The following is a 23,557-nucleotide window of genomic DNA, read 5'->3' as shown; positions in this document are numbered from 1 at the left end:
TGCTTGTCTTCACCTCCACCCGCCTCCTTTAAGAAAGCATTGCACGCTTTAATCATCTGATTGAGAGGATCTTGGGCCTGCAGTGATGTCACTCGCGCACATGAGAGCAGACACACATGTCCTGAAACACAAAGACATACTTAGGGTTCTGTGTGGGCCTTGTTGATTGATGCTGCACTAGGATGTATTGTGTTTTATGGCTGGTTGCTGTAGCTTAAAGGATCCATGGTAAAACTGGCATTCAACCTGGACTCAGGACATTTGTCTTCTCAGGTTTCAGGTTTTACTCCAAAATAGAAGCTCAAACTGTAGCCAAACTACAATGTTATAATTAAAACTCATTTCTGCATGTCTTTTATTTATTCATTCCCTTATTTTTTGTAAAATAAGATAGTTGAGTACCACATGTTTCTTATTTAAACATACAATTTGCACAATGTTCCATATTCATATTGAATATTAACACGCTTTAACTTACATCATGCAATTGAGTTCATAGGTTGATGTACATAAAGAAAATATATAAATCTATATAATATGCTGTCTTAATAAGAGTCATGTTTTTTCTCTCTCCTCAGATGTTGCAGGATGCCCAGGCCTCGGAGGGTCAAGTGGTGGTTCTGGAGTGCAGGGTTCGGGGCAGCCCTCGTCTACAGGTCCGATGGTACCGAGAGGGAGAGGAGATCCTGGATTCCCCGGATTTCCGTATCCTTCAAAAAAGTAAATATCTTAAAACTAAATGCTGTGAGAGAGAGTGGAAGGGTTAGGTGGTGTATGTTTTCAATGGTAAAGATTTATAATGATTTATAGGAGTTGAAGCCATAGAATTTATATTGTGAAATCATAAATCCAATTCCTACAACATTTGTGGTTGTAATTTCTTTCAAAAGCTTGCCATCTCCACCTTCATTTTACATATTTCTAAACAGGAATTCAACTTAAGTCAGCATTTTAATTTTTTCTCTGTTTCTTCTGTAGAGCCCAGATCAGCAGCTGAACCAGGTATGTCATCACTTCCTCGGGGCTGTGGCAGTAAATTAAAACACACATTTAAAGTCTGAAATGTTATCAGCTGCTGTGTGGAAATATTGATGAATTTGATGATAGTTTTATAGTGCAGGTTTCACCAAGTTACGACAACAGTAAGTCACGCCTGAATTGGTCAATGGGTTACATCATAAGATAGATGGCAGTAGTGAGTGAGCAGACATGGCGTATCACTCTTTCACAGGTAAACAGTGACTGGTTACTGTCCCACCTGTCTGTCCCGGGTCAATTCAGGTGTTAGATTTCTAAAGTTGAGTCACTCCGACTTTCCAAAACATCTGTGACTACAAATCCTGACTCAAAAGTTTATGACAAAAGTATCCTCAGTCTGGTAGTACGTACGTTTTTGTTATGTCTATTGATCCAACCAAATAAAAAAAGCAAACATTATATGGGGCCCATATGTATACATTTTTATTTTATTTTATTTTATTTATAAATACAGCATAGTTAAGTGTCCTTGTTATCCTTAGCAAATTTTGACTTAAATAAATCTGTGTTTTAAAATAGCCCAGTTTCTATAGTCAGCCTATTGTGCTGTGTGGCTGATCAAGTAATTTGGAAGCGTATTTAATTACAGTTTGAAGAGGAGACCTCCAAATCTAACGTTAAAGCTTTTGATTTCTAAATTATAAGTTGTCTGGGGCTGTATTTATCTGACGCTGTGATTCACTGTGATTAACTTTCACATGACATCACTCGAATAGAAACAGGAGGGATCACTAAAGATTCTATTGTGTATTTCTTTTGTAAAAGATAAGAAAGAGATTAAGATAATGATTACTTTGGATAATGAGGTATGTACTGTTTAAAACATATCATTTGTCTACTTTTTCCAAAACAGAGTAATTATACTTAGACTTCACAAATAGTTTAATTGCTCGTAAATCATGTTATGCACACAGAAACAAACAAATAACAGTTTGCTTCGGTGCTTAGACACTTTCATCAGTTACAAGATCAAAATGAGAAGGATCTAGGAGAGAAAAGAGTGCATTTAGCAACATTAATGTCTTGAGAAGAGATTGGTTGAGAGTTAATGGAGGTGAGCTGACAAAAACTGCAAAACTACTAAAGTACTGCACAAATGTTTGCAAAAAATGAACAAAATATGATAATATAAATCCATGATATGTATAATATATATGTATGAATCATTAACACTACATATTTCTCTTTGTTCTAGAGGAGATCTGTACCCTGGTCATTGCTGAGGCTTTTCCTGAAGATGGAGGTGTTTTCTCCTGCTCTGCCTCCAATCCGTTCGGCTCTGTCAACTGTTCAGCCCGACTCACTGTCACTGCAGGTCAGCCACATGAGAGGAAAAATGTGGGCTAGAAAATCAGAAATGTACACACTTCAAAAGTATTTATGTATAAGACAATCTCTCCCTCACGCAAATGACTGAGGCCTGCACGCTGTCATGCCAAACATGGGTTATTTAATCAAATGAAGAGAATTACATTATACCTCTTTGTAGAGTAACACTATGCAGGCAATTTTGTTTTTGAAGTGGGAAAGTTAAAACAGTCACTTCTTGTCTGGATAGAAAAAGGTATTCATAACAATAGTTTGGATGATGCATCTGGAAAACATTAGGAGGCTATTAAGGCTTTTTAGAAGATATGTTAATCTTTATTGGACAATTTCCTTCTTTCCTTCTTTTAACTTTGGTCAGACTTTCACTGTTGTGTTGCCAATGATAGGATGTTTTTTGGGGGAAATTTGTTTTCTACATTCCACCCATCGCTCACGGCCGCTGGAGCAACCTATCAGTGACTGCATTCTAGTGCCCAGGAATCCTTCTACACAGTAAGGATCTTGATTAGGAATACCTAACTGGAGGATTATCTTATTGTGTAGGTTGTTATCTTGAGGGCTACACCCTCATGCTAATGCTAATGGTGATCTAAACAAACATAAACATACATTTTGTACATTTGTTATAAATGGCTCTTTAAGGTCATTGCCCTCAGATAGCTGTCTTGCTCCACTGTGAGTTTTGTTTAAAATCTGCCCCAATATATTTAGTCTTGTTTACACAGTGCTGGACACTTGTACAGTGACTGTGTGCACCCCATGTTTACGTGTGCATTTGTGTATGTGTGTGAGTTCAGTGGTGAAGCAGGGGCTGAATAAACAGAATCAGTGAATGGGCCCAGCTGCTGCTCTCGATGATTCAGCTTGACTGTGTAATCGTCTGCTGTTCCTGAAAGAGATGGAAAATCATTTAGTGTCTTGTAAAAAAGATAGAATTTAGGAATTAGTTATTTAATACATGCATTATATTACTATAAAACAAAATTACTGTATGTATTCACGCTTTCAGTTTCCTTATAACTTCCAGCTTGGATTGTATCCCTTTTCTCTAAGTCTTCCTTCTAACTTGTAACTGCATTTATAATTATTATTATTATATATTTATAATTATTAACTTTTTTAACTGACATTATAATAACAGTAAAACACAATATATCTTGTAGCATAAGAAATGAGCAAAATTATGTTCTTTACCAATGTTGTCTTCTCTAAAATATTAAACTGAAAAATAAGTTACAGATGACCTTTCCTGATTGCTCCAGTTGGGATACAACCTATACAATCTCTCTTCTTCTGCAGCTGACGACTCCTCCAGTAATGGGGTGTCTGGTGAGAGCTCAAGTATGGAGGACTCTGCCCCATTCCCCCCTCCACCACCTCCCACAGAGATCACCCTCCTGGAGCTCCCCCCTAAGGCCCTGCCGCAGCCAAGCCTGGTCAAAGAGCTTGATCTGTGGCCCAGTGTGTCCTCCCTGCCACCTGTGCAGGTTTCCTCTGAGGAGACCGTCCCCAACGGGCAAATCCAAAGTCCACCTTCACCTCCATCTCAGAGGTGAGTAAAGCAGACAAAATTTAAATTCAAGTGAGGGTGTTGCTATGTATTTCACATTTATTGGTTAGTCATAAAACACAAAAATACAAATTGAAATAACATACAAAATATACTGTGAAAAATATGTAATTTTGGTTTAGTTTTAATTAAATAAATAATGAATGTCATAAAATATGATACATTTCCAAATATTCTGTTACAAGACAACCAAACATCCTTTATGACAAGTATTTTTTTTTTTTTTTTTATTTAATATGGACATAGCAAATACATTGGATTAGACCAGATGTATTGTATTGTATGTATTGTATGTTTTAAGTGTTTATAGGACAAGTGCTAATTTTCAACAACTGTCCATATAAAAGGGTTTAGAGTTGAATATCCCCAAAAATCTAAAAATAATATCCTTCAGTAAGCGTAACTTAATAAACATAACATACTTTCTCCCTAAATAGAGAGCCAGCTGCGCCCCTCCTGCCTTCGCCCTCTCCTCCTCAGACTGAACCTGCTGCAGAGATCCAGGCTCCTGTCCCACCGGCGCCAGACTCGCCCCCCTCCCCCCCCTCCCCAAAACTGTCTCCATCTCCAGCTAAGGACGCCCCTCTGCCCCTGAAGCCCAAACCCAAACTGTGAGTACAGCCATATCAGGTCCCCTGTGGTCAGTGCCCCAGGACAGGGAGGGCTGCTGGGGAGGAACAACATAGACACTAAAATGATGTGGTTATTTAACCTTTCTGCAAACTCCCAGTGGTATAGTGACCCATTCCATGGCACAAATTCATCATGTAGGAGATTATTTACATTCAGTTATTGTGTCTGCTCTGCAAACCGTTTTCTCAAATAAATATGTATTTTTTATTACTTATTATTATTTTATTATTATCTCCTACGACAACCTATGATAATGTCTTTTATTCAAGCATGTTATGTAGCTCAAATGCCCAGCTACTAAACAATACTAAAACTAGTACAGAATCTTGATACCCATTTCAAGTATCAATGCTGAGTATCAGAACTAGTATAAGACCATAATAAGAAGCTACTAAAAAGGATACTAAAGTATCAAAATACAAAGTTTTCTAGGTTGAATGAGTTTTACTTTTTATAGCCATTCAGCTGGTCTGTTGTTTGGTAATTACTTGGAGACAAAAAAAAATCCCATCTCTCAATCTGTGCATTTGTGATTTGCAGAAACTTTAATAACTCAGATTTTGTACTGATTAGTTGTTGTAAATACGATGCTGTGTGCGCACTTGGTGAAAGGATTAAATAGGGAATCCTGAGCAGTTGTCCTAAATTGTGATACAAAGCATTCTTCCTGTGGGTGGGTGAGGGTGTGGGTGTATGTGAGGTGTGGTCTGTGCCTGTCCTGTATGCCAGCTGCTGTCTGTCTGTTGTAAACAGATCTGTTCCTATTGTTCCTCTGACCTCTGCATGTCTGTGAACCGCTGTCTGCTTCAGAAATGGACTGTAGATCTCTCAGTTTTGGAGATGCTTTGCCTAAAACAACCTTCTTACAAGGTGCATGAGCTCTTCCTGCATAGATGAAGCATTTTGGGATATGCTTTCTTGTTCAAGAGCATCATTTTTCTCTTCCAAATGTATATAGATGATATGGTGGCACTGTGGTGACAGTAGCTTAAGACGGTAGTTGATCCCTCTTCTTCATGTTAAGTTCGCAATATTTGCACTTTGTTCAGTTTACAAAGAAGAAAAGCTATGACACATTACAGTTACAATATTCTAAATATCACAATACCACTCAAGAAGCAAGCAATGGGTAAAACACATTATAAGGCAGCATCCATAATTCCATGTTTTTCAAGATGAACAACATAATCAAAAAGCCTGAATTTTTATTATTATTTTAATATCACTCCAATCTTGCACAGCAAGATGAATTTTCGACAATATTTGTGAGCTCATAAAATTTATCTTTTCCTGCTCCCACTGTTGTGATTGGGCCCAGCCCACCAGTGTGACAGAAATGGAATCAATAGCAGTTGAGCATTATGGTTTGAGCAGAAGTGCCCAAACAAGCCAAGCCAAGGCCTATTTTAGCTTCAAAATGTAATAGTGTAGGAAAGACAAACTAACAAGTGTATGTTGAGAATCAAATGCATGCACTGCAGCATTAATCCTCGCTTATGTCAGTGTGTTGACATGTTGATTCTGTGCTTCCAGAGCTGAGGGTAGAGTGGAGGAGGCACATAATGTCAGGTAAATATGCATTTTGGAGGGCCATGCTTGGAATTACGTAACTGTATATTCTTCATTATCACAGGGTTTCTCAAAATAGATCTCTATAAATGTTTCTCCTGCACTTTCCATGACAACAAGAACACATAGTGCTAAAACAATGGGATCTAAACTGTGGACCAATTAGTAAAACCTAAACCACACTCTTCACTGTACATTATGATGATACAGTGGAACAGTAGTTTGTCGTTATGAGGAAACGTTAGTGCCTCAGTGTACCTCAGGTAACTCATATAAAACTACATCACCAGCAGGGCTCCTGATTCAATCTAAAACAGTCCTAAAGTGGTTTTATTGTCTCTGTTTCATACACATACACAGAGAGAATAATAAAGTAATGTCCTAGACAGATGGAGGTGTGGCTGTCAATCTGTCCCTACAGCCTCCCTGAACACCACCTTAGTCAAGATGGGTGACATGTCTTGCACAGAGACACAATGGCAGTGCCAATATGCACTGGTCAGAGCTTGGGCTGGTGTTCAAACACAAGCAGGTGAGCCACTACTGGATGTACTAGATGTACATCATTACCGTCTTTACTATTACGAGATATATTTCTCTTACATCTTTCCTGCATCACAAACTGACAGCCTTTACAACGTTCTGCTTTCATGAATGACTTGTAAATCGAAATGTAGAATGTGTGACCTTTTAACTGCTGCTTCCTCAAAGGCCACATCACTGCGAGACTGATTGTTTTATTGAGCGCTTCAGTTGTAGCTCGAGGCATGAGGTATTTAGACATTTAAGACGTCCCGAAACAGGAAATATTTCTACAGTTGTGATTAAGCTCTGCCCAAGCTGATAACCCTAAAATAACTGGAAGGATTGCATGTTTGTTTTCATAGGGGAAAGTGTCTGTGTACTCAAATTTGGACTACTGTAAATGATAAGAATAACATGGAAAGGGGTGCGAGGGATGATTTCTGTTTGAGTAAAGTGCTGCTGATATAGGCGTGCTGTGTTACTTGGCAGAAAAGGCAAGCTATAAGGGGAGAAGTTTTTATGTTGAAAATAGGTACTGGTATTTTAGTTAGGAATGAGACCACTGGATGGACGGAGAGCCGTCTGAGTTTTGAGAAAAAGCAGATAAGCTATAAAGTGGATATTATTACTGTCTCTCTGCAAGACCAGAATAATATTTGAAACAATTTAGATGGTAAATAAAAGTGTTATTATTTCATTATTCTGTCCAACAGTGGAGCTTTGGGATTATTTTAACTGTCTTTTTTCTATGTTTTCTATGTTATTTTTTCTATGTTTTCTATGTTATAAACCTGTTCTGCTAAAGTACTAAATACACAAAATTATATTCCAATCTATCCATCCAATCTATCCTTACAATTGAGATAAAAAAATTATATATATATATATATATATATATATATATATATATATATATATATATATATATATATATATATATATATATATATATATATATATATATATATATATATATATATATATATATATATATATATATATATATATATATATATATATATATATATATAAAATCTGGACCTCTACTGTAAAATGTAATTGACGTTTGTAATAATAATATCATGTTTGACTTTTATATGGTATTTTGAATGAAAAAAAAAAAAATCAAATAGGCCTTTAGTGTGTGTGGTTTTGATATCGTTGGAATTATCTGTTGAAAAAATCTTGTAAACCTCAACACATTGTTTAGGTAGAGAAACCAGGTAAACCAAGGAAAAAATGCAATTTTGACATCAAGTCAGAATTTTGAGAATAAAATCAAAGCGATTACCCTTATGCTTATAAGTTAGGTTGCTATTTACTGTTGTTTAGTGTAGTCTTTTTGGCAATAATGAAAGGGCACGCAGACTGCAGGTGGTCCACTTGTTTGGTTAAAGCTTATATAATGTTGGTTTACTTTGTTTGGGTAATAAACAGTGCTGTTCAGGTGCGGACAGGAATGGGGCTGTAGATTTACAGATTATAGAGGCCATAAATGCTATTTTGTCAGCTCGTATCCTCAGTGTCCCATGGTGTCTCCCTTTACATACCAATAGGATATCACAAAGACCAAATAGAAACATGTAGGCCTTTTCTGTGATTTATTCAGACATCTTCACTTGTTTTGACATAACATGTACAATGTGAGTAACATTTGTTGGCAAAGTGCTGCTAAGTGCAAGATGTATGCCTTCAAGCTGTTATGTTAAACCAATGTCTGTTATATAAGCTGTCTCGCTGATAAAACGCTTGAATGATTTAGAAACTTGTAAGATGATAGTATGAGGTGATGCAGAGACTCCAAGCTGGATTTTAGTTATCATAAAGGTTACCATAAAGTTACAACTGCTTAAGGCACAGTTCATATATAATGTGATCTATGACGTCTAGCATATTTAAGTACATTTTTTCCCCAAGAAAATTCTTGAGTATTTTGACCTGTTTGTCAAATATTTTTGGTTATTTTTATATATTTTTTATCAATGACAAAGACAGGAGTAGTTCTGGTTCAAGTTTCCAAGTTTAATCTTGGTTTAATCCCCAAAATTATCTCTGATTTTGCAATAGTTCAGCCCTGGTTAACTCCTGATTTTGATCTCACTTAAATCTAGTTGTGTGCTAGTTAAGCACTCATTTGTCCAGGGTTTAGGTCTGGCTTAATCTGAAAGAAGCATTTTATAACATTCCCAGAAACATAAATAGTTAGCGGATAGGAGTTTTCTGACCAAAGAAAATGATGTTAGTACATTGCAGGGTGCTGCTGCTCATAGATACAGTTGTGAATTGTGATGGCTGGCCTCTGTACAATATAATAGCATAGCATCATGTCTGCTTGACTGTCACACTGTGTAGCAATTAACCTCAAACCACTCCACAGCCTCATCTCAATCAATCAGTCAATCAAACTTTATTTCTATAGCACCTTCCAACAACCAAGGCTGCCCAAAGTGCTGTACAACATTAAAAACACGATTAAAAACATCATCTCTCTTTTAAGCAAGCAGCAATCTACATTTACCGGCCAAATCGTTTTGTAGCACGATCTGGTTTAACAAAATACTTTTATGTTCACTTTTACTCACCATGGGAAGATTAGTGCTGATGAAAAACAGGCTCAACTCTTTACATAGCACAGTTAGCTTACTTTGAATTTCGTGTGTTTTGGCACGAAAGTTAATGTAATGCACATATAATGATATGGAGCCAAAGATGTATGTCACAGGATTTAGAGAACATGCCTACATCGCATTACATTACACGGCTTAATCCAGTTATGGCATTCATTCCAGTATAACATATACAAGCTTTGATCTCATTGTTTAGTGTTGAATCATGTCTAATTTATTTTTATGTTTAGAAAAATGCATTTTTATATTGGCTCTCCTATTATCCTATTATTTTTTTTACAGTGTTATTACTTTGCCCCAGACCACAGCTTTTGAAAACTGGACCAACTTTCCCAAATGACTTGAAGTTTAGATTTCACTCTAAAACCTTACCTTTGTTTTTGACGACTGACAATGACCCAACTACATGCGAGTAATGCTGTTTTACAATTGTCCTCATAACACCAGTTTTCTGAGTTCAAAATTGCACATTCGCAAACTAAAATGTTTGTTCATCTTGGAATAACTACTTGGAAACAGACTATCCAGCACGTCAATTCATTTATATGTTTGTTATCTTTTTGCAGTGAGGAAAACAAAGTGCAAGGTGTTATTTTTCCTTAATATTGCCTATTAAAAAGAATATTTAATATTAATTTATTTAAGTAGTAATTTTGTGTTTTTTCATTGTTGTCAAAAAAGGAATGAACCATTGATACACAGACTAACTTTGTGTACTTTGGATACACTTTATAAACTCCATTCTATTATGCTTCACCATTAAATACCACAAATTCTCCTATTACCATATTAAAGAAACTGCAGGCCCATTATGCAAGATCTGGGCCCATTTTGCTTGGCATCGGTGCTATGCCCAGATAACTTTGGTTAATAATAACAGGCTGGCTCTTTACATGAGTGATTACAGAACACTGAGAGATGGAGGGGCACACAGCAGCTTACAACAACATGCCTATAGTGACTTAAACTCAGCCACAGACATCCATACAGTGGTGATACCAATGAATAATAGTCTAATCCTGTTTAATGTGGTGGGTATAGTTCACAGTTTGACCTTATACATTTCAATCCCCATAGACTGACATAATTGCCATACTGCGAAGATTAACTGATTTGTGCAGTAGCTCCAAACCTCTGAAGCCCACAGTGAGGCGGTCGTCAAGGGAGACTGGACCCAAACTCAAAGAAACAAACCAAAAAACTTCATCACTCTCTCATCACTGACGGATGATTTTCAGAGAGGAAGCCACAGACAGTGACCAATCATAACTTATTGTATTTGAAAATGTCTTGTCGTAAATCCTATTTTTTCCTTTCGACTTTTTTCTTCTAGTGCTCACCACAGCAACTTATCTGCATCGAAGCATGCAGTGATTTTTATACTGAATTGGTGGATGTTTTTTTCCAGATGTTGCAGAGTTAGACATTCATTCTCTTCCCAGTCAGTGCTAGTGGTTGTAAGCTATATCTGTAATCACAGCTGCCCCGGTGCCTGGTGGCTGCGACCTGAAAGCTACTGCTGCCTTTCTGCTGTTACGGGTATCACATAACAAAACCTTAAAAGGCACATATGTTATGTAAAATCAACCTTTATGAGCTTTTAACCAGGATATAATGATTTTCCCTCATTATGCCTCATAATAATCAAAATGTCATCTTTAACTTTTTTATTTTAAAAAATCTGAAAATGTGTCAGTAGCATACTGATTTCCAGATTTCCAATTAACAATCTTTATTTAACCTTGGAACTCAATGACAGTAATAATAAATGTATAATTGACAATATACAAATAATTGGGTAATTTCTTACATTCAGGTGCATCATTTATACAGAAAACTATTATAGAAGCTTGTACACATAAAAGACTTTCTTGTGAATTATCTCATATCATTTGTTGCACAATGCCTGCTCCAGTGCTCTGCTTGTTGCTGAGTAAGACCCTGTGCCTGTCACATATTTCCTCCATGACTCAGAGCTTCCCCTCGTCGGTGTGTTTGTGTTTACGAGGTGCAGCTTATGGACTCCATAATGAACTATTAACAATCACTTTCTTGTCGAGGTGTTTCCTGCGGTTTGTGGAGAACTGTGAAAATACATGTGTAAGGAAAGGACACATATGGGCTGCACATTAAAGCGTTAGAATTAGTATAACCTCTTTCGTTGATTCATGAACACACATATATAAAGAATGTGGATGATTAACAAAGAAAGATAAATCATATTACCCTTTTTCTGCACAATTCACCTTTTCATCATTCATCATATTACCCTTTTCCTGCACAAATCCAACATGTAATCTGGTTGTGTATTTAATACCAGACAAAATTATGCATGTTTGAGGGGAAATTGGATTGATCTGATATTCCCTTTAAATGCAAGTGGATCTAGACCCACCTCAGCAATAAGGTCAGTTGGCCTATCTGGCCAATCTTCAAACATAATAAAATCACATGCAGCCAGGGAAACTGTAACTTTTCAAAGCAGAAAGACAGATCATTTTACACTATGCTCCAAAGTGAGATATGGACAGTCCTTAAAAGGGCATGGGACAAAGAGGATTGGTCGGGACGCCAGACCAACAAACCACTGGATTGGTCCATGTAGGCAGAGTGACCCACGAGGAATGGAGAAACTTTCCAAATAAGGAGTGGAGTATTTAAATTTGACCTTCACAAATGCACAGGGGAGAGAGAGTGAGGGGAGGGGGCGCATGGAAACTAACAGTGAGATGTAACACAACTCAGTGAGGTGCCTGGTATGTTAAACACCAGGAACCACACAAGCTAAAAACACCCTCATAACATCACATTGTTTCCGGATGAAGTCGATCAAACTTTGATTAGATCCCAAATCTAAAAAGGGGGATATGTGTCATAGATAAATCAATGTTACCCCCTCAGAATATTTAGCCAATAGACTAAAGTGTGCCTAAATCTTAACTTAACCAGGATTAGCCTAAACTTGTAGGACTAAACGAGGGCTTAGTTAGTGTAAGTCAGTCAAATCAGGCTAAGCCAAATCTGGACAAAATATGCATTATAATTCTGAACTAAAAGAGGGAACTTTGTAACAGCACTCAAACTATGGCCTTTATGTAGTCTCTGATATCTACATTTACATACTTTTATGAATGGGGTCCACTACTATTTGACACTGCTGTCGTTAACAAAATTAGGGAAGAAGAAATTAGGTCTTAACAAGGACAAATGTAACATTGCACTAACTAATCTTAATCTCATCTCACTATGGCATAACTAGCTTTTTGCTTATGCTACTCGTCAGAGAAACAGAATTCATCTCCACTGTCCAGATTTGCATGAGAAAACCATCTTAAAAAGACATAAGTCATTCCTGGACCCCCAACTCCTCCCAGTGCTAGTTTGACATATGCAGAGAAACAGACAATTACACAAACTACATCCTGGGCCTCCCACCTTCTCTCAACACGCCTGACTCACTGGATAATTCTAAATTTAGCATTACTGGCAAAAATAGAAAGCAATAATTCTCATCAAAATCTGATTTCATCGACCAAAAATGGAGAGGAAATTTAAGCTCAAATCAATTTGAGTTTAATGTTGTGTAATTTGTTATGATGTTGCAGTAATGGCCTCTTGATGACAGATTTTTTTTTTTTAAATTTTTTATTAAAACAACACAATGCAACATAGCCTTTCATTCCTTGAATTTGAAGTCGCAAAGTAATTTTGATAGGTTCTTGATGTAAAATAAAAAATTGATTAGCTACTCGCATGCGATATCCAACATGTTACCATCTTGTGATAACAACATCCCTCAACATATCTGACACAAGTTATAAAATGTGCACTATTGAGAATCTACAAGAATGAATGAGAACAAAGTAATGAAAGTATAGATAATGTATAATGAAATAGACTCTTCATGCATAAGTGGAATTAAAATCTAATGTATTTTGTCAAATGTATTTGGCTCACATTAGATGCTTGTGTTATTACTGCTAAAGCTAGTTGAGCAACTTCTTCTCTTCCCTTTTGTAAGACTCTAATTTGGTCATCCACTGGCCTGGTGCCCTTGACAAAGTGTAGCTGCTGTAATTTAAGTTAATGACCATTCACATAAGAAAAGACATTTGATGCTTGATAACATTTGGTATACACAGCACATGAGCTGTCTGTTGACACATTGGTGAACTCTGTTACTCAGTTATGGTTTTACATAATGTTCAGTTTAAAATATATATTTTTTAAGCTGAAAATATGAACTTTTCCCACTTTATTTCAGATGGGTTTCTTGTATTACTTCTACTTTCAGATAATTAGTGCTTTGGAGTTGCTGCAATTAAACATTATAATTGACTCTAAAAAAGAAATTAGCTGAGTAACTTAATAAAACCATATAGCTACATTAGCTGCCAGTTGATGTATGCTTAAGTGTAATTGTCCATATATGGTTTCTATAGCCCCAAATAAAACAATAGGCATTAGCCAAACAACCCCAAAGCTTGTGGCTTAAATGTACTGTATGTATGTCTTTACACATTTGTGTATGACGTCAAGCACACTCCATACTCCACTGACACAGCCTATGGTTCATGTATAGGTAATAAAAGTTAATGATACATAGAAGAGACTTGAGCATGTTTCACATAGCATATTTATTGAAACCACATTTATGTGGTGGAGCCGTCTGCACACGCAGTAGACATTTGAACTTTGGGGCCATTAATCACAGTTTTTTCCAATGTACTGAGTCTGTACATCAATCTATCATTGGCTGTGGCACATGTTTGACTTGTAAATACCGTAATAGTGCATGTATGTTACAGAATGGCAGGTGATGTTTCGGTGTGGCCATGAAGTTAGCACACAGTATGTTTTTGATTTTGACTTGGACTCTAAATAGTTTCTTACATTAGAAAATGATGAGGAGTCGCCTTTACAAGTTTGTAGTGGTCCTGTCTGGGATTATTGCAATGATTCAGTCCTTAAATGTGCACTTTACACTCATCCTGATGTGTAAAGAGTAAAGTAAGAGTAAAGACAGTGATGTCTACATGTTTTGATGAAATACATAAATAAAATTGTCCATGAAAGATATACAAAAAATTGTTAGTTGTTTTTGTCTCATTTGAATAGTGTAGGCAGTATATTTTTGCTATTGCAGGATATAACCAGTGACTTGGCTAATATATAACAAGTTTCACAAGAAGTTTATATTTGCCTAATTCTGTCTTTTTTTGGTTTTGTGTTCATGATCCCTCATTGCCTTTTACAAACATGTGCAAACCTTTTGCACAGCATTGAAAAGTAACCAGTTCCACTTTCCCTTGACTTTAAGATCTCAAGTTATTTTTGTCTCCCACTGGGAAGTTCCTTGGTTTGACTGCACAAGCCACAATCTTAAACACACATGGGGCTTTTATTGTGAAAAAACTGAAGGCGGCTTTTATTGTGAAGGGGCGGAGCTCTCAGACAGACCGAGAGTGACTCAGAAACCAGTGAGAGAGGGATTCTGTCACTGTCTGGCTGCTGCTCTATAAATGCCGCTAACACCTGGACCTCTGCACTACACTATTGGGAATAGCAGCAGGAGCAGAAGCTACAGCAAGCAAGGTAAAACTTTTATGGCTAGTGAATGAACAACTACATACTATTAATGCTTCTTCCTTTTCATAATTATACCCTTCTATGTAACAGTGATGTTTAAGGGTGATGGTTTCATCCAGGTTGCAATGCATTGTCAATTTCTAGTTTAGTTCGTCTTGTCTTTAACTTCCATTTGCTTCCAAAACTTAAGAAGCAGTAGTGGTAAAAAATAGTCTTGGTTTAGGTCTTATTCATTCCTTGTTTAGGGTAAGGGGAGTTCTGAATTAGTCCTAATTCAGTCTCAGTTCTTGATCTGTCCTTATTAATGCTGTACATTCATTATAGATTTCTGGGCATTTTACTTGCTTTACCAACTATGCATCTTTTTCTGTGGCTGTACTTGGCTATTGTTGCTCCACGTTTACATTTGTAGTTGTTTTGGAAGTTAGTGCTGACTGCTGCGATGAAGCAATACATGTTACAAAGTTACATTTTCTCGTGCCTGTGAGCCTGATGTGTTTGAAGAGCTCTTTACTGGAGTCAGTTGGATTAGCTAACACAATAGCCCTTGCGTTAGCAGTCTCATGCACCTCGCCGGCTCTTCCTCCCTCCTTTCCTGCTGCTAATCCCATTTGATGCCGATGTCTTTCCCTCTCCAGTCTCAGGAAGAATGTCTGCAGCATTCCAGGGAAAAAACTCTCCAGGTCAGCTAGAGCTGGCCTGGAGTAATGGATGAATAGAAGAGGTGCATAGTAAAAACATACAACCCATTGCTTAATCTAGGTTTGGACCAGGTTTAGAAATTACTTTCTCTAGTTTCAATTATGATTCATAATTTAGTCTTTGGACTTGACTTACTCCAGATACTGTGCAAGTTTAGTCCAAGTTTTCTCCTGGTTTAGAAAATGAATTATACCTGGTTTAGTTTTGTGTAGTCCAAGAGTTGTTCTGGTACTTGTTTAATCCTGGTTTGTTTTTATTTATAGACTAGTCCTCTTGGTTAATACCTGGGTTAGTCAAAGTTTGGTTCCATGTTTATTTTTAGTCCTAGTTTTGTCCTGTTTAGTCTTTATAAATAATCTTGGTTTAGCTTCTTGTTTGATCTTGTTACTCCTGATTTAACCAAATTTTAACCCCAGTTTTGTCAATTATTAATTCCTAGTTTAGACTTCAGTTTTAGTCCTGATTAGCTCCTTGTTTTAGCCCTGGTTTTACTTACTTGGTTTAGTAACCCCCCAAAAGTAAGGCTTCTTGACTACACTATTTGAAACAGGATCTTGTATTGTGAGCCATCTGGGAATTATACAAAGAGAAAGAGAAAAATCTGGGTTAGGGAGAAAAGTAGGCGATTGGAGCTGCTGTGGACTGGACTGTGGTGTGGCCTGAATGAGGAAAGAAAGAGCCCCTGGTTTGAACAGAGCCGAGAAAGGAAAACAATCTGGTTCTGCTTTATGTGGTGTGTGTGCAATTAGGGGCAATGGCAAGAAGGAGGTGGGGTCCCGCAGGAGGAGAGAGAGAGAATGAGAAAGAGAGAGAGAGCAGAGGACTGTAATGTTTGGAACATGGAGGGAATGGGACAGGACAGCTTTGAATCAAGTGAAGGTACATTTTTGAGCTCCAATCAATAATATTATAAAAAGTTAAAATTCTTAAATGTTTCCTAGTGGCCATCATCAGACCACTTTATACGTTTACGTTTAGTGAGACATGCTTTACAAATGCATGTTTAACTGAAACATTACTGAAGAAAGTATTCATTTTATTGTCCCAAATATCTTTTAAGCTGGTATACTGTTTGCTTTGCTACTTTTGTACAGTGAATTTGATAAAGTTACATAAGCAAATTACAGGGCAAGTATGTTGCAATCATTTTGTAATTAGATTAAGTCTAAATAAACATTTTGACACTGGTTCTTATATTCACTATCTATCTTTTTATGTGACCAAAACGATCAGAGCTTAACTATTAGACAGTAATTATAATCCTAGGGCCTTCCTACACGCAAAGAGACTAACTATATACAATATGTGCTTGATGATTTTGTTTGAGCTGCTCTTTTTCATGCCCAACTGACACAAACAGGACTCACATCTCCTACTGTCTCCTCACTGACACTTGTTTTCCAGTCGCCCATGACCAAGCTCCTCTCCCTGGGATTAATTGTCTGATCATTTGTTTTGTCAATGCTTTCAAAAACAGACACCGCGTGTTACTCACAGTCTGTCAGGGCACGACTCACTCAAACTTATAAGCTGCAGTGAGTCGCTCCAGGGCTTTTGATAAACTCACAATGACATTATGTTGTCAGCAGTAATGCAAATTCAGACTGTGGAGTTAGCTGTTTACACTAAAAGCAAGTGGTTCTCAAATGGTGGTGGAAGTACTTCTAACACATATGTGGGGGAGGGGTCTGGTAGTTTTTATTTCAGTTTAATTTTAGTCCTGATTTTAAGCAAGACAGTAGTTCTTTCAGTGGATTTCTGGTTTAGTTCTGGTTAAGACATTAACCCTAGATTACACTGGGTGTGTCCTGATTTAGCTCTGTGTATAGTCATGTTTTGTCCATGTTAAGTGCAAGACAAAGCCTAGATCAGTATTCTGAAATGCCCATGGTTTTGTTTTGACTGAGTTATTGAGTAAAAGATTAGTTCTGGTTTAGTGTTGGTTTAGCCCCAGATAGTCTTTTCAAATATGGTGTGAAAAGAAACAGTACTTAAAATCATTCTACTTGGAATTTTTAGTTCTTGCCACATTTACTTTTGGGAAATGTAGTCAATTATTTACAATGGGAAGGTCAGATTGTTAATAATTGCATTGTTGAAGTTGTCCTACTTAATACTTGCTTTCTGGGATCCCTCAGCATTGTGTGGTTGTTTGTTGAAAGATAGCTCTCATTACTAGAGATATGGCATCCTGTTTTCTCTTTCACATACTTCCTGAATCAGCTGGGGCTAATAAAAAGATCAAAACAATGAAACTACAAGCAGCAAGGCCATGTTTTACTGTTGGAAACACAAATAAGTGGCATTATGTAAGAAACAGAAGGGCTATATTTAGACTAATAAAAGAATAATATGCAAAAACACCTGCGATGTAAAACAGTGACCTTATCTGAGTTTAGACTGGGTTCAGACGAGGCTGTAGTAGTAGTTTAGTAGACTACTAGTTAATCATGTTGAATTCTGGTTTAGTTCTGGTTTAGTCCTAGATTAGTTTTACGTTAGTCATGTGAAAAGGCCAATATTAAAATAATGGTCATTACAAGTTATTTGCCAAGTGGATATTTATGTTTTATTGAAGGTTTAGTCCTAGCACTTATCACATGTTATTGAAGGAAGCACAAGTGGCACACTGTAAACAAAGCAATTTAGACCTTTATTAGAACAAGATGTCACTGGTAAAGACCCACTTTGTCTGGCACGTCCCTCAATCTGTGGCAGTAAAAAACACTAGTCCGTTTTAAGTTACTGTCAAGCTGTTCTTGGCTCATCCATCTTCAGTAATCCCTGCTTCATCTTCTCTTCCTGCATTAAAAGTTTTTACAGACAGGATCTTGCCCAAGGAAAGTATTTTTAAAAGACGGAAAGAAAAAATGCTTGAATGGGAACTGCTCAATCTTTTCTGTGGAATGGAGGAAGCCAGCTAATAGTCTGCTGTAATAGGAATCATGTGTGAAATCAGACTGTATTGTTTAATTTGTTGGCACGGTGCAATAAGGGATCCCCTACTGGATGTCCATTAATGTTAACAGGGGGAGTTTACAGTCACAATGCAGGTTTAACCATGGTTAGACAATTAATTGTTTTGATAAATAAAACTAAAATGATTATTCAAGGAAGGTGCTATGTTTGCAACAAAAAAGACCAAAAAATACACAAAAATAATATCTGTATAACCTAATATAAGAAGAGTAAACCAGACTCCTCCAGGGCTAAAGCAGGTTTTATCAGCTCTACCACACAAAAAATCTTTCTCAGCACTTGGCAGTTGTAGTTCTAGGTTTGATTAGTAATAATAGTAATTACATTAGTAAGCCTAGACACAGCCCAGAAGGTAGTTGGTATAGTTTTAAAATTGCTTAGCTTTTTAGTTTCAGTTTAGTTAGTGTTTGTTTTACTTTAGCTTTTGATATGTGGGTTATTTTACTGACTAATGAAAGGAGCAGAGATGTGAGAATAATACGGTGCTACAGTTGGAGCTGGAGCAGAGCTGGATCTTCATGGGCCAGTTGGACTGGGACCAGGAACCAAAAACATGGGGGTTGCTATAGGGACTGAGAAACACTTCCCCTTTATAATTCAACCCCCGTCCTGCTCTGAGAACAAAGAAATACAGTGAGATGGAGGAATTTGAGAAGCTGACCACAACTTTGTTTTGGTGCTTCTGGTTTAGTTCTGGTTTATTTCTGTTTTTACTCTTGACCCAGTTAAGTGTTGGGTTGGACTTGGGTTCAGTTGTAATTAGTTATTATTATTAAATTTTTCAATCAGTTTTGGTAAAGTTTTATCTTTAGAACTACATTAGGCCTTATTAAGTCCAGTTTTAGGATTTGTCCTTAAAAGTCCTTTCTTAATGTTAGCTCTTTGAGACGGGGAATTGTCCTATTAGGTTTAGTTCTGTATTGGTTTTGATCTTGGTTTTGTCCTCCTTAAAAACATATTTTCTGACTGGTGGTGTAGCTGGATCTAACCCTAAGTTTCGGTTTGGACAGGCTAAATTAACTTTGAACTCTGATACTTGGACAGACTGAGGTGGGCTATAAAACCATTCAGGCACACAGCTGGAGCACAGATCAGATGAGATGTTATAAATTGTAAAATTAGGTTAAGAGAGTCCAATCAGATAATATCCATGTTCAGATTAAGCACCAGCAAGCACTAAATAGAATATATATATATATATATATATATATATATATATATATATATATATATATATATATATATATATATATATATATATATATATATATATATATATATATATATATATATATATATATATATATATATATATATATATATATATATATAATATTTATTTATTTATTTATTTATTTATTTTTATTATTTTTTTAATTAAACTACTTTTTTGTACTGGACAGCTACTTTAAAAAATCTTGTCTATATAATCTTGTCTTATATTTGTCTAATTGGATATTAGATATTTGTATAATATCTTCTCAGCATAGTCCTGGAATAAATGAGAGTGCTGCATCAATTAGTAATAAAGATTTCAAGTAGCAATCTTAAAGATTGCTACTTCAAATCTCCAGTTACCTTTTTAACTGTTAATATTAGGTGTTATTTGTCAGCTTTTTTATCTAATCAAATGCTTAAGATGAACTCTTTTCATTTCTCTCTACAGCACTTGCTTTTGGTTGTCATTGAAAACATTGACATTGTTTCAGCACATTTTTATATTGCAACTTTTACACCTGAAACTGTCAGTGTGGCTACCTTTACATCCATCATGAGATTACAGTAGAAGGTGTTGCACGCTGAGGTCTTTGGGTTTGTTCTTGTTGCTGTCCACTCCAGTCTGGGATGTAACAGTGAGGAAATGATAGTGTTTCCCTTCATGCAGCCAGACGCCTCAGCTCCGCACGGCCAAAAAAGGAATCAAATCCTCACTGCAGGATGCCCAAGCTGCCAAAACTATTCCTGTAAACGTGTTCTTATGTGGAGGTCCAACCAGGAGACAGCCAGGAAAATGTACACAAAGACATGGAGAAAGGGAGAGAGTGGGGTTTGGGGAATTTGTATAAGGTAAAATAGGGTTGTAGACAAGTCAGACTGTTCAGATCTGTGGAGAAGCGAGAACACTCACCGTAAGAATGCATGTTTTTCAAAGTATTTTTAGCAATTAGAACACTTGTAATAAATGGAAGATAGACAAAGTTAAATGCCAAACTGTGAAACATTTCAGCAATAGACCTTCAACCAGAAAAGTCACATAGCACACCTTTGCCCACACTGTCCCATATTCAGGCTTTAGATCGCCACACCGCACACATGTGGCCCATTGTGGCTACTTGTGACAATATTCTTCAGCTTTCAGTTTAAGAAGACCATTTGTCACTGCTGTCAGCTCATGGGACAGGTCTGCAGCACACACAGAGAGGGGGGGGGGGGGGGGGGGGGGGGCTACATTCTTAAACATGAAAAATAGTCCAACTGATTATTCAACATCTGGAAACTATTTAGCCTTTGCTTCTTCCTGGACGACTCCTACAATATGTACAGTATATTTCTTACAGGCGGTCCATCGTGCACTCATCTTTGCCCTGCTCATTTCCGAAAAAACTCCTTTCTTTTACAGTCCCTTTTGGTGAATTTAAAACAGGAGGGAAGAAAATGTAGGTTAAGATGATATTTCAACATTTGCTGACTTGTTCCACAGTGACATCATGGTTCAGAAAGACTTTCCCAGCCACGCCTTTGTGAAACAGCGCAATTGTGTCTTTATTCTATTGTTGTATTCTATTGGTGACAAGATGTATTAAAACAAACAACTCATTGTACTGAAAGATTGCATATTGATTTGTCATAGTTTTGAGTTGGATGTCCTTCAATAGGATTATCATTGCCATCTTCAATAGTTTGCTGTCACATGTGTTAGACATGCTCTTATCTGGGTGGGGGTATTTGGTGGAATCCTATCTTGTCTTGAATTTGCACAATCCTGCATCCACGTCTATGAATGAATAAATTGGTAGTTATTATGGCACAGTAGTAGTTGAATTCATTTCACTTTTATGCTGTATATAAGAATTTAATATTTTGCATTGTTTTGGTCCCAAAAAGTACACACCTTTACTACATCATTGTTGTACTATGGTATTTTTCTTCTGAGTGTCTATTCATGGGTTTCAGCTTTGGTCCCAATGTTTCCTCATTCTGAATCTGATAGATAAGGGAAATGTTAGCAGCCTATTGGTAATCTCCTTAGAGCACAGAATGTCCTGATTTGCACTGACACGTTGACTGACAGGTCCATCAGTTACACTCATCTAAAGTCCAACTCTTCTGTGTTTGGCCTTGACTTGAGCAAAGAAAGGGACTCTGGAGTCATCTCTAAATTGGAAACAGCTGAAGAATTTCACAACAGTTTCACAAATGTGTTACTTTTCTAAAAGCAGTTCACCTTTCTCTAAAACAAGACGCTTTTAGTTTCTGAGTCTGGCACCGATGAGCACCGTCCTTCCACAAATACATGTCTCATTGGCTTCTGACATTTTGTGGTTGAATTACATTATTAATTTAGTCTTCAGTTATGTCACAGAGACAAAGTATGGTACATAGCTAAAGTTAAAGTTATATAGTTTTATATTATTTTTTATTTTTGCTTCACTTACATATTTAGTGCATATTTTTTATTTCTTGGTAATGTTGCTTTATTGGCTGTAAGCATGATATTAAAAAACATAAAGTAATGAATATTCTTGTGTTGAAATGTTGAGAAATACGCATTGTCATACATAAAATGAAAGAAATTAGCTCCAAACTAAAATTCTTTCTGGCTTCTGTCTCCATAGAAACGCATCCCAGATCAAGCAGCTTCAGGACCAGATCTTACTGGAGCAACAGGAAGCTGCGCAGTGGCAACAACAGCACTCAGACCAGCTGAACCAGGAAATCCCGCCTCCACCTCAGCTCCCGCCACAACAAATACCCCCACCTGTTCCACCTGCCCCACCTGCGGACGCCCCTCTCCCTGCCCCCCCTTCACCACCACTCCCCCCACCCCCTTCATTTCAGGAGCTGGAGAGTAGCACAACCTCCACTACCTCCACCATCATGCAGGCCAGCACCTTTAACTACGCCCGCCCCAAGCAGTTCATCGCAGCTCAAAGCTCAGGCATGTCCCCTTACTCCCCCACCACCTCCTCACCCTCATCGAGCGTGTCCTCCCCCCTCTCCCCCTCCTCCACTCATAAGCCCTTTGGCAGAGTCACCCTCCCACCCTTCACCAAGGCGCCCAGTGTGGAGTCACCCAGCTCTCCCTCCTTCCCTCCACCTCCTCCGCCCTTCCTGAGTCCCACAAACCTGCCCTCTCCGGCTCAAGACTTCCCTCCTCCTCCCCCTCCACCCCCTCCCCCTGTGCCAGCGTCCCCCCTGCATTCAGAGACCTCCTCGTCGCCTTTTTCCTCTGTGCCCGCCTCTCCTGCCTCCAGCTATCTGTCCTCAGTGCTACCCTCCCCTCTGCCTGCACCAGCCCCTGGCAGCCCCATCGTCAATGCCCTAGGACTGCCCAAAGGCAATGGCACCGTGTAAGTTACTACACTTTTATACATAATATTCCAATGTTAACTTACTTACATACTATAATTCATGAGTTAAAATAAAACCTAATCTTGAAACAACTGATCAGTCAAAACCAACTGCCAGTGCACATTGCAATGGTAAAAGTACAACCTTAATATCTAGACTCAGAGTGAAACATCTGATCCACACAATCGTTATGTGTCACAATTTTATATAAAAACTGGTCCAGTAATGACTTTTCTTTAAATAAATACAATGCCAACAATCAAAAGTGCACATAAAGTGGTTTCCCTCTAACTTTAAGTTTTCAAATTATAAAATTATTATAAAATGTATATTATAATATTATTTCAAAGTATAGTGTGCTGTATAGAGCACACTATATACAACTATATATATAGTTGTATAGTGTGTTCAAATGCTCTGGTAA

The 23,557-nt window shown here is 37.3% G+C and overlaps 1 protein-coding gene across 4 annotated transcripts in view; it reads left to right on the top strand.

Annotated features, from left to right (window-relative positions):
* Nucleotides 1–23,557, top strand: part of palld (palladin, cytoskeletal associated protein) — a 60,561-nt gene that overhangs the window by 24,082 nt on the left and 12,922 nt on the right. For 2 of the 4 annotated variants that reach the window (XM_055221179.1, XM_055221178.1), the window contains exons 7-13: nucleotides 579–720; nucleotides 979–1,002; nucleotides 2,234–2,353; nucleotides 3,667–3,919; nucleotides 4,375–4,548; nucleotides 6,104–6,139; nucleotides 22,398–23,132. In XM_055221179.1, the coding sequence (XP_055077154.1) occupies nucleotides 579–720; nucleotides 979–1,002; nucleotides 2,234–2,353; nucleotides 3,667–3,919; nucleotides 4,375–4,548; nucleotides 6,104–6,139; nucleotides 22,398–23,132 (1,484 nt within the window). Of the gene's footprint in view, nucleotides 1–578; nucleotides 721–978; nucleotides 1,003–2,233; nucleotides 2,354–3,666; nucleotides 3,920–4,374; nucleotides 4,549–6,103; nucleotides 6,140–14,786; nucleotides 14,887–22,397; nucleotides 23,133–23,557 lie in introns of those variants that run through there. The other 2 variants (XM_033964748.2, XM_055221180.1) reach the window with 2 other exon arrangements.

Source organism: Periophthalmus magnuspinnatus, chromosome 4 (genome assembly GCF_009829125.3).
Source record: "Periophthalmus magnuspinnatus isolate fPerMag1 chromosome 4, fPerMag1.2.pri, whole genome shotgun sequence".
NCBI classification, from domain to species: Eukaryota; Metazoa; Chordata; class Actinopteri; order Gobiiformes; family Gobiidae; genus Periophthalmus; species Periophthalmus magnuspinnatus.
The sequence above is the reverse complement of the archived record's forward strand: the minus strand, read 5'-3'. Positions and strand labels throughout refer to the sequence as shown.